At 56.7% G+C, this 12,780-nt stretch overlaps 2 protein-coding genes across 5 annotated transcripts in view; one reads left to right on the forward strand and one right to left on the reverse strand.

Moving 5' to 3' along the window:
- The window catches only part of Pknox1 (PBX/knotted 1 homeobox 1), a 31,958-nt gene extending 25,206 nt beyond the window's left edge, over positions 1-6,752 (forward strand). The window contains exons 8-10 of one of the 2 annotated variants that reach the window (XM_013027367.1): positions 943-1,019; positions 3,761-3,933; positions 5,558-5,908. In XM_013027367.1, the coding sequence (XP_012882821.1) occupies positions 943-1,019; positions 3,761-3,933; positions 5,558-5,769 (462 nt within the window). In that variant the 3' untranslated portion in view covers positions 5,770-5,908. Of the gene's footprint in view, positions 1-942; positions 1,020-3,760; positions 3,934-5,557 lie in introns of both variants that reach the window. The other variant, XM_013027368.1, reaches the window with a different exon arrangement.
- A 33-nt stretch (positions 6,753-6,785) lies between these two features.
- Positions 6,786-12,780, reverse strand: part of Cbs (cystathionine-beta-synthase) — a 30,216-nt gene continuing 24,221 nt past the window's right edge. The window contains exons 11-17 of one of the 3 annotated variants that reach the window (XM_013027387.1): positions 12,357-12,431; positions 12,116-12,250; positions 11,545-11,653; positions 10,399-10,483; positions 9,776-9,817; positions 8,980-9,084; positions 6,786-8,716 (exon numbers count right to left, since the gene is read on the reverse strand). In XM_013027387.1, coding sequence (XP_012882841.1) covers positions 8,981-9,084; positions 9,776-9,817; positions 10,399-10,483; positions 11,545-11,653; positions 12,116-12,250; positions 12,357-12,431 — 550 coding nt within the window. In that variant the 3' untranslated portion in view covers positions 6,786-8,716; position 8,980. Of the gene's footprint in view, positions 8,717-8,977; positions 9,085-9,775; positions 9,818-10,398; positions 10,484-11,544; positions 11,654-12,115; positions 12,251-12,356; positions 12,432-12,780 lie in introns of those variants that run through there. The other 2 variants (XM_013027388.1, XM_013027389.1) reach the window with 2 other exon arrangements.

Raw genomic sequence — 12,780 nt, forward strand, 5'->3', positions numbered from 1 at the left:
GGCTACAGGACTGTCTCTCACACACAGGCTACAGGACTGTCTCTCACACACAGACTACAGGACTGTCCCACATACACAGGCTACAGGACTGTCTCACACACACAAACTACAGGACTGTCTCTCACACACAGACTACAGGACTGTCCCACATACACAGGCTACAGGACTGTCTCACACACAGGCTACAGGACTGTCTCTCACACAGGCCACAGGAGGTTACTCTTAGGGGAGGAACCTAAAGGGAAAACTCCTCTGAACATTTAGACAAAATGAATACTAAGAGGCAGGGAATGTAGATTAGTGGTAGAGTGCTTGCCTGGTGTGCATGAAGCCCTGGGTTAGATTCCTCAGTAGCACATACACAGAAAAACTGGAAGTGGCACTGTGGCCTAAATGGTAGAGTGCTAGCCTTGAGCAGAAGAAGCTCAGGGACAGTGCCCAGGTCCAGAGTTCAAGCCCCAAGATTGGCAAAAAATAATAAATAAAAATTGAATACTAAGAAATGGCAGCATGGATTTCTGTTGGTGGCGGTGTGATGGTGTTTGTTTTTAACCTTTGTTTTTGTCTTTTAAGGGGGAGGCAATGGATAGTGCAGAGGGAGAGGCGGGGTGAACAAATGTAGTCATGGTATTCAGTATACCCTATGTGGAAAATGAGCTGTGCAACATGTGATCCCAGATCGGGGAGACTAGGAGAGAGAAAAGGAAGGGGTGACACCGTCCAAAAAAGAAATGTGCTCATTACCTGGCTTAGGGAACGGTAACCCCTCTCTACATCACCGTCATTGTAATAATAACATTATGTTGAAAAAAGATTTGTAAGACTAAAGTTTAGTTTGGCTAAAAGTGCTACTGATAGCAGCTTTTATTCTTGGTAATTTGTATGCTTCAGTTTTCTTGTTAAGAGTTCAGGTCATGGAGAAACCCTCCTTGTATTTTTTAGCATCCTTACCCAACGGAGGATGAGAAGAAGCAGATTGCTGCCCAGACAAATCTGACGCTGCTCCAAGTGAACAACTGGTAAGACAGACGCACCACTTTCTGACACCGTGTCCTCACTGCAATAGAGCCTGGGGAGGCGACCCACACACACAAAACAACCAGTCAGCAGCCCCAGGTGGCTGCAGGCCAGGAGAGTAGAGAGCTGGATGGGCTTTGGGCTGGGGACAGTCTAGCCGTTCCCACCCTTCCCCTGCACAGGAAGGCACGCTCTGCTAACAGGCCAGTTATCAGCGAGGACAGTATCTGCACTCATGGGCGGGGAAGGAAGAGCTGGTGGGGTCAAGGCAGGGCTTGCAAGTGGAGGAGCACCCGGACTCACACCTGTCATCCTGGCTACGCAGGAGGGTAAGGTGCGAGGACTGTGGCTGGAAACCAGCCGGGGCAAGCAAGCTGGGGAGACTCCTGTCACTAATAAACTACTTAGAAAAAGCCAGAAGTGGCACTGTGGCTCAAGTAGTAGAACGCTAGCCTTGAGCACAAAGAGGCTCAGAGACAGTGCCCAGACCCTGAGTTCAAGCCCCAGGACTGACAAAAAAAAAGAAAAGGAAATACTGTTGAGATGTCTGCATGCTCTGAGCTGGCGGGACCCTGTCCCCCGAGAGCTGCCATTGCTGGCAGGGCGCCAGGAATGCGCGTGCTCACGGCCCGCCTACCCCAGCCCCGCGTTCTTTCTGAACTGGGACGCCCAGGGATGGCCTCTGGGCGGGACAGCGAGAGTCAGGGGTGCTCTGGTTTCTACCTGTAGCTCAAGGGCGCAGTTTCTCTCCCATCTGTTCTGTGACAGTTGTGTTGCGTGGCAGGGCCTGGAGCCGTTTGCTGAGAGGGTGCCCAGGGACATGGCTATTTGTGGATGGAACATCCTCTTCTGGGTCTGGGGTCACGTCCTGCTAAGGTCACTCCGACCCCAGCCATGTGTTTTCCTCCAGAGAGAGGACACTTTCCACCCAGTGCTCTTGTGTAGAGGTGCAGCTCCATTCAGTAGCATGGTTACTTGTCTCATTTTTCTTATTCAGGTGTGAGAAGCAATGTCAGCTTCTGGTATGCGTAAGAGAAGGCACAAATTCTACCAGTTGTAAACATTATTGCCCTTACTTTATCTATGCTAACATGTAAAATTGTTGAAATTTCAATATAAGCAACAGACTTTTATATTTATGCATAGATGCAACCAGGTATGCTTTAGTGTTGCATTAAATACTTCTATTGTGCCAGGTATTGGTGGCTCACATCTCTAATCCTAGCGACTCAGAAGGTTGAGATCTGAGGATCATGGTTTGAAGCCAGGTCAGGTAGGAAAGTCCCTGAGATGCTTACTTCCATTAATCACCAAAAAGCCAATGTTAGAGTTGTGGCTCAAGTGGTAGAGCACTAGCTTTGAGGAAAAGAAAAAGAAATACAAACTTCAAGGACAGAACCCAGGTCCTGAGTTCAAGTCCCAAGACCAGCATACACCAGAATTTTTTTCTGATTTTGTATTGGGGCTGTTATTTTATTTGGGTAGCAATAACACATTGTACCACTTGAGGTAATGTCTTCAGGTAGAATGCTAGCGCAGGCTTAGTGTCCAAGTGGGAGCATCTCATGGGTCCATGGTCCAGGCTGGGCAGGCCTCCTGTAGAGCCTCAGGCACTGGGTGGTGGCCAGCGTGTGGAGCTAGGCCAGAGAGGGGCCAGGCCAGAGACTTTTTAGGAAGTTCCAGGTTGATGTGGCTTTTCTCCCCAGTGGGTGGGCCCTGCCTTGACCCCACCTTCTCTTCCTTCCCTGTTCATGAGTGCAGAGAATGCCCTACCAGCCCGGCCTTCCAGTGTGAGGGAAAGGGGGGCCACACAAGACTGTCCCCAGCCCAAAGCCCCTCCAGCTCGTAACCACCCTGACCTGCAGCCACCCGGGGCCGCCTGCTGACTGCTTTGTGTGTTTCAGTTCCTAAGTTGAGTAGTTTCCTCAAAAACAGCTTCAATGGTTTGTGCTGGATAAATACTCAACTTCTCAGGAGTGCTCATTGGCAGTAGTTTGACCTGTTACTGTAAGGACAACAGAGAGAAATAGACTAATGTCATGTAGAATAAGGTCCAAGTTGTTGTTGCTATGATGTAGCTTTGTGAGTCCTGCTTAGCTGCTCCCTGCCCTCCAGACCTGCGCCCCCCTCCCCCCCGCCCCCAGCACACAGAGCAGCGCAGTCCCGGGGGGTCAATCACTGTCCACACACAGGCGCTGTGCTAGGTAGCTCACCATCTGGAATGGTGTCGGGAAGCGGTGGAGCGTTACCCAGGCCCTTACTCTGTGGTGAGCCAGAGAGCTCCCTGGTGGCCCAGCATGTGGTCTGGCCAGCGGCACAGCACGCAGCCTCAGGCAGAAGGAGAGGACTGGACTCATAAAGTCTTGCTCCTTGAACATTTTCTTCCTTACAAAAATAATGTCGAATTCACATTTGTGTCATGAATGCCTAATTTCACCCATGTAGAGAAAATCAGGTGAGCTTAAAAAATTACTTCTCAGCCTTTTTCTGTTTGTTTTAGCTAAGATCAACTGCAGATGAGGTATAAAAACAAAACAGAAACCCTTCACCAAAAACCAGAAAGGTGCCATGGAAGAGTGGATCCTTATTTAAACCAATTGCTATGTAAATGGCAGGCCCTAGGTTTCTGGAGACTTGGCTCACTCATTCATTTCACTGTTGGATCTCTGGGGCCTGATTGCTAGGTGTGTTCATTAGGAACGCGGACTGCAGGAGGCCTCTCCATGTCCCTTCCTCCTCACAGGTTCATCAATGCTAGAAGACGAATTCTCCAGCCAATGCTGGATTCCAGTTGCTCAGAGACCCCAAAAACAAAGAAAAAAACTGCTCAGAACAGGCCGGTTCAGAGGTTTTGGCCTGACTCCATCGCTTCCGGCGTGCCGCAGCCGCCTCCAAGTGAGCTCGCCATGTCAGAAGGTACGTGTCGCTGTGACAGAGGTGGTCCTGTGAGCTGGGGCCCCGTGTCGCTGTGACAGAGGTGGTCCTGTGAGCTGGGGCCCCGTGTCGCTGTGACAGAGGTGGTCCTGTGAGCTGGGCCCCGTGGACCGCTGTGCGCTCAGGCTAGCTCCGAGGAAGCTGTGGAGGGAATGTGTGTCGGTGCTGGGCTCCGGCCAGGGCTGGAGGATGTGAACCCTCTGTGCTCGTTTTAGAGTAGGCGTGACCATCGCCGTGCATTCTGTCCTTCGCTTCTGGTTTTGCTTTCTTCCTCTGCCAGCGTCGGGTGCAGCTGACACAGCGGGTCTCCCCTGGCCTCCTGATGTCCTCCTCTTTTTCAGTGCAAGTGCCTGTCTGTAGTTTTGTTTGTTTGTTTTGGGTCTGGTCATGGGCCTGGGCGCTGTCCCTCAGCTCTTCAGCTCAAGGCTAGTACTCTACCATTTGAGCCACAGCGCCACTTCCGCTTTTTTTTTTCTGTTTATGTGGTGCTGAGGAATCAAACCCAGGGCCTCAGGCATGCAAGGCAAGCGCTCTACCACTGAGCCACCTTCCCAGCCCCAGCCTGTCTGTAGTTTTATTTCTTCTCTTTCTCTCCCTACCGCAGGCTGCCGTCCTCACGTGGTTCAGGAGCATCTTTGTGTTGTACGCATGCTTCAAATGTTAGAAGCTTTGTGTGCCACTTGTTTGGCTTTAAGTGGGTGGCCTTGGGCTCGGGCTTCCAGCAAGGGCCACATCATGGAGACACAGGAAGGGGAAGAGACCAGCGTCCCCAGCCCGCTTCGAGGTCCTGGGCCCCCACATCTACACCATAACCATCACGGTCCTCTCCTCCCTCCCCTGCCTCAGAAGAGGCAAGGATGACCCAAATTTCAGACTAGAGTAACCAGTGGCTTCTGATCTTTGGAGAGACAACCAGTCCGTTTCCCTGTGCTCCCTGCTAATTCTGTTCATAGGTGGGAATGAATAATTTATCTCTTCTACGGTTCTTCTTGGCTGTGTGCGTATCATACAGATATGCAAATATGCGAGGTCTCTTCGTGTCGTTACTTACTAACATCCTGTGGACACCGCGTGTATGTGAGGTCTCTTCTTGTCATCACTTACTAACATCCTGTGGACACCGCGTGTACGGTCTCCCCTTGTCTCCTTGCTAATACCTGGTTGGAACCTGCAGATCCGTTCACTGTATTCATGCGCCACATCCCTGTTCTGTGTGGGTAGTTTCCTTCCTTGGCCGTCAGGCTTGATGACAGATATTTACATACTAAGTTACTCTCTCTTCTTTTTTGCCCTCTCAAATTGGTCTTCCTGCCTCTGACCTGCTTCTCTTTTGCTCTCGGTTTTGTATACATCTTGGTCCCATGTCCTGGGTTCTCTTTCTCTCTGGAACATGCTTTGGCCTGGAAATCTGCTGTCCATCACACTGACCTCTGCTGACCCAACTTCCCATCCAGATGTCCTTAGCTGGGCGTGGCCTGTGCCTCTGCAGGGCTCTCCACAGACACCTAGGCTTCTTAAGGTTCTTCAGGCTCAGCCAAGCCAGCAAGCAGCACCCGTGGAGAGCAGACAGCTCTTCTCAGCCGTAACTCCCTGTGCTCTGCTGCAGGTACCGTCGTGACCATCACCACGCCTGTGAACATGAACGTGGACAGCCTGCAGTCCCTGTCCTCGGACGGGGCCACCCTGGCCGTGCAGCAGGTCATGATGGCGGGGCAGAGTGAGGATGAGTCCGTGGACAGCGCGGAGGATGACGGGGATGCGCTGGCCCCCACGCACATGGGCGGCCTGGTGCTAGAGAACAGCGACTCCCTACAGTAGGGCCGGCCGAGCCGGTGCCGCCAGCACCCGCCGTGCCCGCGGCGCACCCGACTTCTTACTGTTTGCACAGCAAACATTTTACAGTTTTATTCTAATATGTTTTATATGTAGATATAGGAGCGTGCACTTTTGTATTTCATAGTAGGGTTAACAAGCGGCCTTACCGCTGCCGCGACTTCTTCAAACGTGCGTGTGTGGGTTTTTAAGGAACTTCTTCAAAGGTTTACTGCTAGAACCGTGAATGATGCCCCTGCCCCCCATTTTGAATCCCTGACTAGATTAAGGAGTAGTGCTGCCATTTTCTAAAAAAAATTATGCAGTCGTAATTGAGTTCTGTGGTTTGCAGCAGACCTCGGGGGCCACCCGTGTGCGTGGCCACGGGTGGAAGAGCCGGGCCGGCGTGCTGGGTTCCCCGGCGTGCATGGTACTGGCCCGCGAGCCCGTTCATTTACTATGTAGAAAAAGAAACTCCTATTTTTACCTTGCTGGAATTATTGGATAAAAAGCTATTTTTATAAATTCACTATGAATTGGATTATGAGTATATTGAGGATAAATTTCTAGAAAAGGAACACTACACTACATGCTTGTTTTCCATTTGGAACCCTTGGAATCGCCAGATCCCACGGCCTGCCGGCCGCCGCCCCACTGCAGGCTCCGTTTCCCTCGGGAAGTTTAACTTTTAACTGCTAAAAAAGGAGCGACCATCTAGCTGATGAATTGTGTGTGTGACGCTCATATTGCGTTTTACGCGTGATCTAAGAAGCACGGAAGGGCGTGGTGACTAGAACTGGAGGTAAGTGACGAGGCCACAGCCTCACAAGCTCCCACTGTCGTCCTGTCTAATTTAAATTTGACCTCAGTTACATGGCTGCCTTACCATGCTAACTGGGCATCGTTTTAGAATTTTTTTTAGCCAGAATATGTAACGGATAGAATGTTTATTAGAAACTAACGTACCGTGTGCCCCCCCTCCCCCGGCTCAGAGCTGGGGAATAGCAGGTGTCCGGGCCCTCTTCGTGTGTCACGTGACAGCAGTGACCGGGACCGTGTGGCCCCCGACGAACTGAACTGCCCCTCCCCAGCCGCGCCCCTCTAGAGGCGCTCCTGTCCCCTGCTCTCAGCAGGTGTCCCAGTTTCCAGAACCCTCCTCTTCCACCCGGTCAGGAGGTGGGTTTGGTCCCCATGTCTGTGTCCCCCAGGGCCCGAGGCCCCTCTGCTGAGCAGGGACAGCTGCGCGTCGACTCCCCAGGAGCGACTGGGTCTGGACCAGGGTCACATCGGGGGTCATCATTAGCTGGTGCGGGGCTTTTTCTGGAACTGGTATCTTTCCCCAAAAAGTCTGTTCACCAAGGTCAGTCCCAGGGGAGACCGCAGAGGGCTCACTTTGCTACCAGGCCATTTCAGAGGTTCACTTAAAAGAAAAACTTGTTTTGCAGCTCTTTGCGGGGGAGCATTTTAAAGCAGCCATTGCATTCCTTATTTATAGTTTTTAATATTTAAGTCAGTCTGCACAAGTCTAAAAGTTCACGTTAGCTCTTTTAATGCCTCGTCTGCGGGAATTCTTCACTTGGGACCTGCGGGGCTGGCAGCCCTTCCCCCCCCCATCTTCGGCAGCGCAGGCGCACATCCACAGCATGCAGAGCACGTCTCTCCACCCCTGAAGTCATGGTCAAACCTGGGGGTGGCATGCCCGCGTCCACGAGGAGTGCTGGCCGCACCCCACTGTTCCGGCCGGGGCCTGAACACCCTGCCAAGATACCAGGCCTGTGTTCCTAAACCCTGAATTCTCTCTTGTGAAACTCCAAGGAATAGCATAAGATCTTGAGTTCAAGGCCAGCCTTGGCTACATAGCAAGATACTATCACAAAAACAAAATCATCAAGAGCTACACTGGGTCCTGGCTGTGTTTCCTCTGACCTCCATGAATACTGAGGTGCTTGTGCATAGCTGGCCATTCTGGCTCATGAAATTGCTGCCAATTGTATTTGTTCTAAGTTTGCACCTTAAAACACGTGTTTTCCAGCCCTCGGCCAGGGAGTGGGTCGGAACGTGTGTCCCCTTCCAGCCTCCTTTCCACGGTCAGGTCTGATCCCAGCTTCCCCAGCTTCCCCCTGTGGTAGAGCCTTTGAGTGTGTTTGAGACCACAGTCTGCCCGTTGTCCTGCCTGCTGTTTGGCTCCCTAGTGAAGAGCTAGACCCAGTTGCCCACAGTGGCGAGCTCCAGTTGGCGGTTCAGCGCTCCATGTTTGGACTCCAGAGAGTCACCCAAGTAGACCAGTCCTGCAGTGTGTGGAGACCTTAGCCGGGCTCCAGGCTCAGCCCGGGGCGCGCCGGTGGCCGCTGCCCTGCCCTCCCCTCGGTGTGCCCGCGGCCATCTCCACAGTGTCTTTCTGGTTCTGTTCGGTCCTTGAAGCTGACAATCTTATAAAATGTGAATACTGTAACGATATGTTTTCTTGGATTGTTGTCTTTAAAAAGGATTTTTGTGAAGCAGTTGATTTATCAATGCAAAAAAATTAAAAATAGAAACATGCCTTATGGATGTTTTGCTTTTATAAAGTTCATGTCACCAAAAGCTGCTTTTGCATGCGTGTGGGTGCGTGTGTGGCACGGTGTCCCTGGGCTGCGCCGGACCGCGCTATTGGAGAAGATTCTCTCACCCGTCAGCGGGGGGATGTAAAAACAAAACGCAGTCCATCCACACAACGGACGATTTCCCGGCTATACCGAGGGCCCCTCCCCCAGGAGAACAGACGGCTGAGCCACAGATGGTGTGATTGCATTTATGTGAGAGCCCACACTGGGGGAGACCGGAGGCCGGGCGGGGACGGGTGGGGAGGGACTGCTTCCCCCAGGGTGCTGTGGACTTAGACACGAGGAGACAGCGTGACGTCCTGAATGCGCGTTTGCTCCCGCGTTGTGGGTTTTCAGCTATTGAACTGCACCTAAATGGACACCCACAGTCTCAAGCCGCTCCAGTCGGCCCAGCCGGGGGCCTCCCTGTGCCCAGCCTGGCTTCCTGTGAGGAAGCATTCAAGAGAAGCCCGCTGCAGCCAGTGAGCCAGGGGGCGCCGTCTCCCAGCCCCCGTCTAAGCAGCTCCTGACCGCGGCTCCCGGCAGGGAGGTCAGAGGGCCCAGCCCCAGGAAGGTGAAAATCAGTCCGTTGCGTGTTCATGAAAGCAGGTGCAGACCCCCATTTATACCATACCTCAATGCTGGTCCTGCTCCCTGGCCACCACGAAGCTCAGCAGGTCGATGGCAGTGACCACCCCGAACACCATCTGCCGCTGGCTGGCCTGGCCGCTGCTGTGGTCTGGAGGGAAGCAAGGGCCGGTGAGAGGTGTGGGGCGCGGGGCCGCTCGGAGCAGGGTCCGTCCCCAGACCCTTCCCTGGGTTCTCGCCGGCACCTGCGTGACCCACAGGGAGGCCCCATGCCACCACTCCGTCCTGAGCCTGTGGGCCTAGTCAGAGCAGCTCCTCCGCCCCGGCCTAGCGGAGTCGGGAGGAGCCTGGGCTGCGCAGCCCGGGCCACAGGCTTGGTGCAGAGCTGGATCATCGCCGCCACGCCGCGCTGCCCCGAGCTGCAGAACCCTGCTTTCGGCACCAGCCAGGCCCAGTGCCACACGAGCCCGTGGGTTGTGGTGGCAGACTTTAGATGAGGCCACCAGGAAGCCTGTGGCATGCTGGGCACGTCTGCTGCGGCGGGATTAGCACCAGAGTCCGTAAAAAGCACTGTGGCAGGCTTCACCCCGTAAGTAATGCAGTTTCCTACTTCGGGACGTGAACTGTCACATCCACTCTCCAGGGGCTCAGGGCTGCTACTCAGCCTTGCGGGCTTGGGAAGTGTCAGCCTCCACAACCGTGTCCCCCAAGATGCATCCCTGCGGGGCCCCATGGCGAGGCCCTGGTTCTCCGCGGGCCCTGCCTGCCGCCGACCTTACGAGGCTCGCAGAGCTTGCCCCCTGGCCATTTCCCAGGGGCTGGGACAGACGGGGCGTACATACCTGCAGGCCCCCCCACCACTCCTGACCAGGCCTGGTCCCGTGCTGTAGAGCCAAGGACGGGAGAGGGGTTAGACACGGGGCTGCCCCAGGTGCCCACCACGCACAGCGCAGCCGGCGGGCCGGGTTGAGGCCTCACAACTGCATCCTGAGCTCTACAGCCCTCCTCTGGGCCCTGGGTGGACTCTGAGGAGGCTTCAGGTACAACAGGGCTCACAAAGTGTGTGTGCTGCCAGGGCGAGAAGGCCGTGGGAGCTGAGGCAGCCTCCAGATTCTTCCGGGCCTCTGTGAGATAACCTGCCACCTTGGGGCTGGGAGCCGGGATGAGGATCCCCTGCCCGGCAACCTGAGCCTCATCCAAGTACAGCCTGCCTGCTGCCAGCCTGCCTGCCCGCCTGCCAGGCCCCTCGCACACAGCTTGAATTACAGGTTCCTGACTCAGCCCTTGAGCCGGGAGCCTTGGGTAACCAGGCTGGTTAGTGCCAATCATCACCACTGCCCCCAAACGTGGGCGCGGGCCTGGCAGCCGGATGCGGCTGGAAAGCACAGGAGGGAAGCTGAGCTGGATGATGCCCGTGTCCAGACCTCGCTCCCAACAAGACGCGGCGCACACAGACCACACTCACACTGGATCTGCTCGTGTACCACCAGCGCGAAGTGGTCGATCTCCAGCGCGTGCGAGAGCATGCCCAGCGTGTCCGTCAGGCGGATCTGGAAGAGAAGCCGAGTCAGCAATCTACGGCCCGAGTGGGAAGCTGCCATCCCGGTAACTCACCAGCCCCCCGGAGAGGACAAGGAGACCTCTGGGGCCTCAGACGCACAACGCGCTCTGTGAACGCCGAGGAGGGCCACATGCCGCGTGACTGTGCCTCTGGGACCGCCTGTCACAGGCAGATGGGTAGAAGGATCTACGGTTTGGGCTGGGGTGAGGATGGACTTGGGGGGGGGGCCCACGGGCTTCCTGGCCAGCACTTGGGCTGTGTGCTTCCCTGCTTCCAGAGCTGATCTACACTGTCAAGACTCAGCGATGGCCCCATCCCAGAAAGCCCTCCGAGCACCCAGCTCGCCCACAGCCACCTGTCTCCTGGGGAGAAGGCTGGGAGGGGTCATGGCAGGGGGGCGAGGGGTGGGGGCCGAAGCTGGGGCCCAGCGTGTGACTCAGGCCGGGACTAAGGGGTTCCGAGCAGACGTGTGCCGGGTTCTCCCGGCTTCTCCAGCTACAGGGAGACACACTGAGGGACCTGTGGGACCACACGTGTAGGCATGCATGCACGCGTGTGCACATACACACTCGGGGGCAGTAGGAAGGCGGGGCGGCAGGCGGGGCTGGCATGGATGCTGTGGGGTTTCAGGGAGGGGGTTTGGAAGGTGAGAGGTCAAATTAATTGCTGACTTGGTGGACCCCTCAGCCTTGTCTACCCACTGCAGGTCTGTGTGGGGTGCTGAGCCTGGCCAAGGTGACGTCAGCCCCGCCCCCGCGCCCCCCCACCCCCTGCCCCCAGGGCCCACCGAGGAGGGTCCAGGGCAAGGGGCCTCGCCGAAACTCCCGTGAGAGCTCTCTGAAGCATGTGCAGGAAAAAGCAAGGGCTGGGCACAGAAGACAGCCCCACCAACCTCGAGATCCCCAGGGGAAAGACAGGGCCCCGCGACCTCGCGATCCTCAGGGCAAGCCTGCCAGGGCCCCAACATCTGCAGAAGGGAGCCGCAGGCGTGGTGGTTCTGCTGGAGTGTGGTAGGGCTGGGGGGGGAGCCTCCAAGGACGGCTCTCATACCGGTTTGAACTGCTTGTAGAGAACTTTGCAGACTTGGTCGGCCGGCTGCACCTTTCCGGCGAGCAGGGAGGACAGCATGTTCCCTAGGGTCACCATGCCCAGGATAGCCCTGTGGGGAGCAGACAGGCCAGGGAGAGGCAGGGGTCAGCCACTGCCAGAGCTGGCCAGGGCAGAGCGGGCGCCACCCTGTGGCACGTTGGAAAAATGCAAGGTCTGCTGAGCGCCACCTCGTGGCCAGCCCGGGAGAGGCCAGGCAGGAGAGTGAGCCCACTGCTCCAGACCGGACGGCCCTCAGCGCCCAGATGGAGGGATCTGCACTGTGGGGTCAAGGCACAGCACAGGGCCCAGACGGGCCTGCGCACTAGGAGTGAATGGGGGGAGCAGAGGACTGGGGTGCGAAGAGTTCATGAGTGCCCAGTGCCTGCGGCAGAGGCCGGGCAGTGGCCGGCTGCTGAGGGACCGTGCGGGGGGCCTCGGGTGCTCACAGAGCAGGCAGCGCACAGCTGTCCTGGCAGAGCTCAGGGACAGAACCCGGCTGCGGGGCGGCGGGCAGCGGGCGGCAGGGACCGACCCGGACTCGCTGACCACCGGCGCCTGGTCGAAGCCCTTCTCGCGCAGGATGGCGATGGTGTGCTCACAGGTGACCGAGGGCAGCACGGTCAGCGGGGCCGGCAGGCTCAGCTCCTGGACATGCAGGTGCCACCACCTGGGGAGGGGAGGGGCGGGCCGGCGGGAGTGAGCCGCGGGGGAGGGGCCCGCGGGCGGCACCCCTGCGCCCCTGTGCCCCCACGCCCCCGCGCCGCAGCCCTCACCAGGGCCTGGTTCCAGAAGGCTCCTCCTTCAGGAAGCCCTTCTGCAGCATCCACTTGTCGCTCAAGAACTTGGACCTGCGGGGAGAGGCACAACTGAGGCCTGGCGTCTGCCTGTGCGTGGACGGGCCCGGACCGCCTGCCAGGGGCTCCAGACAGGCTCGGGGTGCTGGTCAATGGGCTTTGAGGTCCACCAGGGTGCTTAGCCTGGGCTGAAGGAGCTCCACAGCTGGGTAGTCGTTTCCAGAAGCCTCTGTGATCCAGGGGCCTGTACAAGCTTCATGGCCTCCCCCCCCCACCGCCCCCGCTGTGCTAACGGCCAGAGGGCTGCCTGGAGGAGGCCCAGGGCCGCAATGCGCCCACAGGCGAGCCCTGCGGCCCATGCCCATCCTTCCCTGCCGCCTGCCCTGTGCTCAGGGCCGCTGCG

The sequence above is a fragment of the Dipodomys ordii genome, unplaced genomic scaffold, assembly GCF_000151885.1.
Source record: "Dipodomys ordii isolate 6190 unplaced genomic scaffold, Dord_2.0 Scaffold103, whole genome shotgun sequence".
Lineage (NCBI taxonomy): Eukaryota > Metazoa > Chordata > Mammalia > Rodentia > Heteromyidae > Dipodomys > Dipodomys ordii.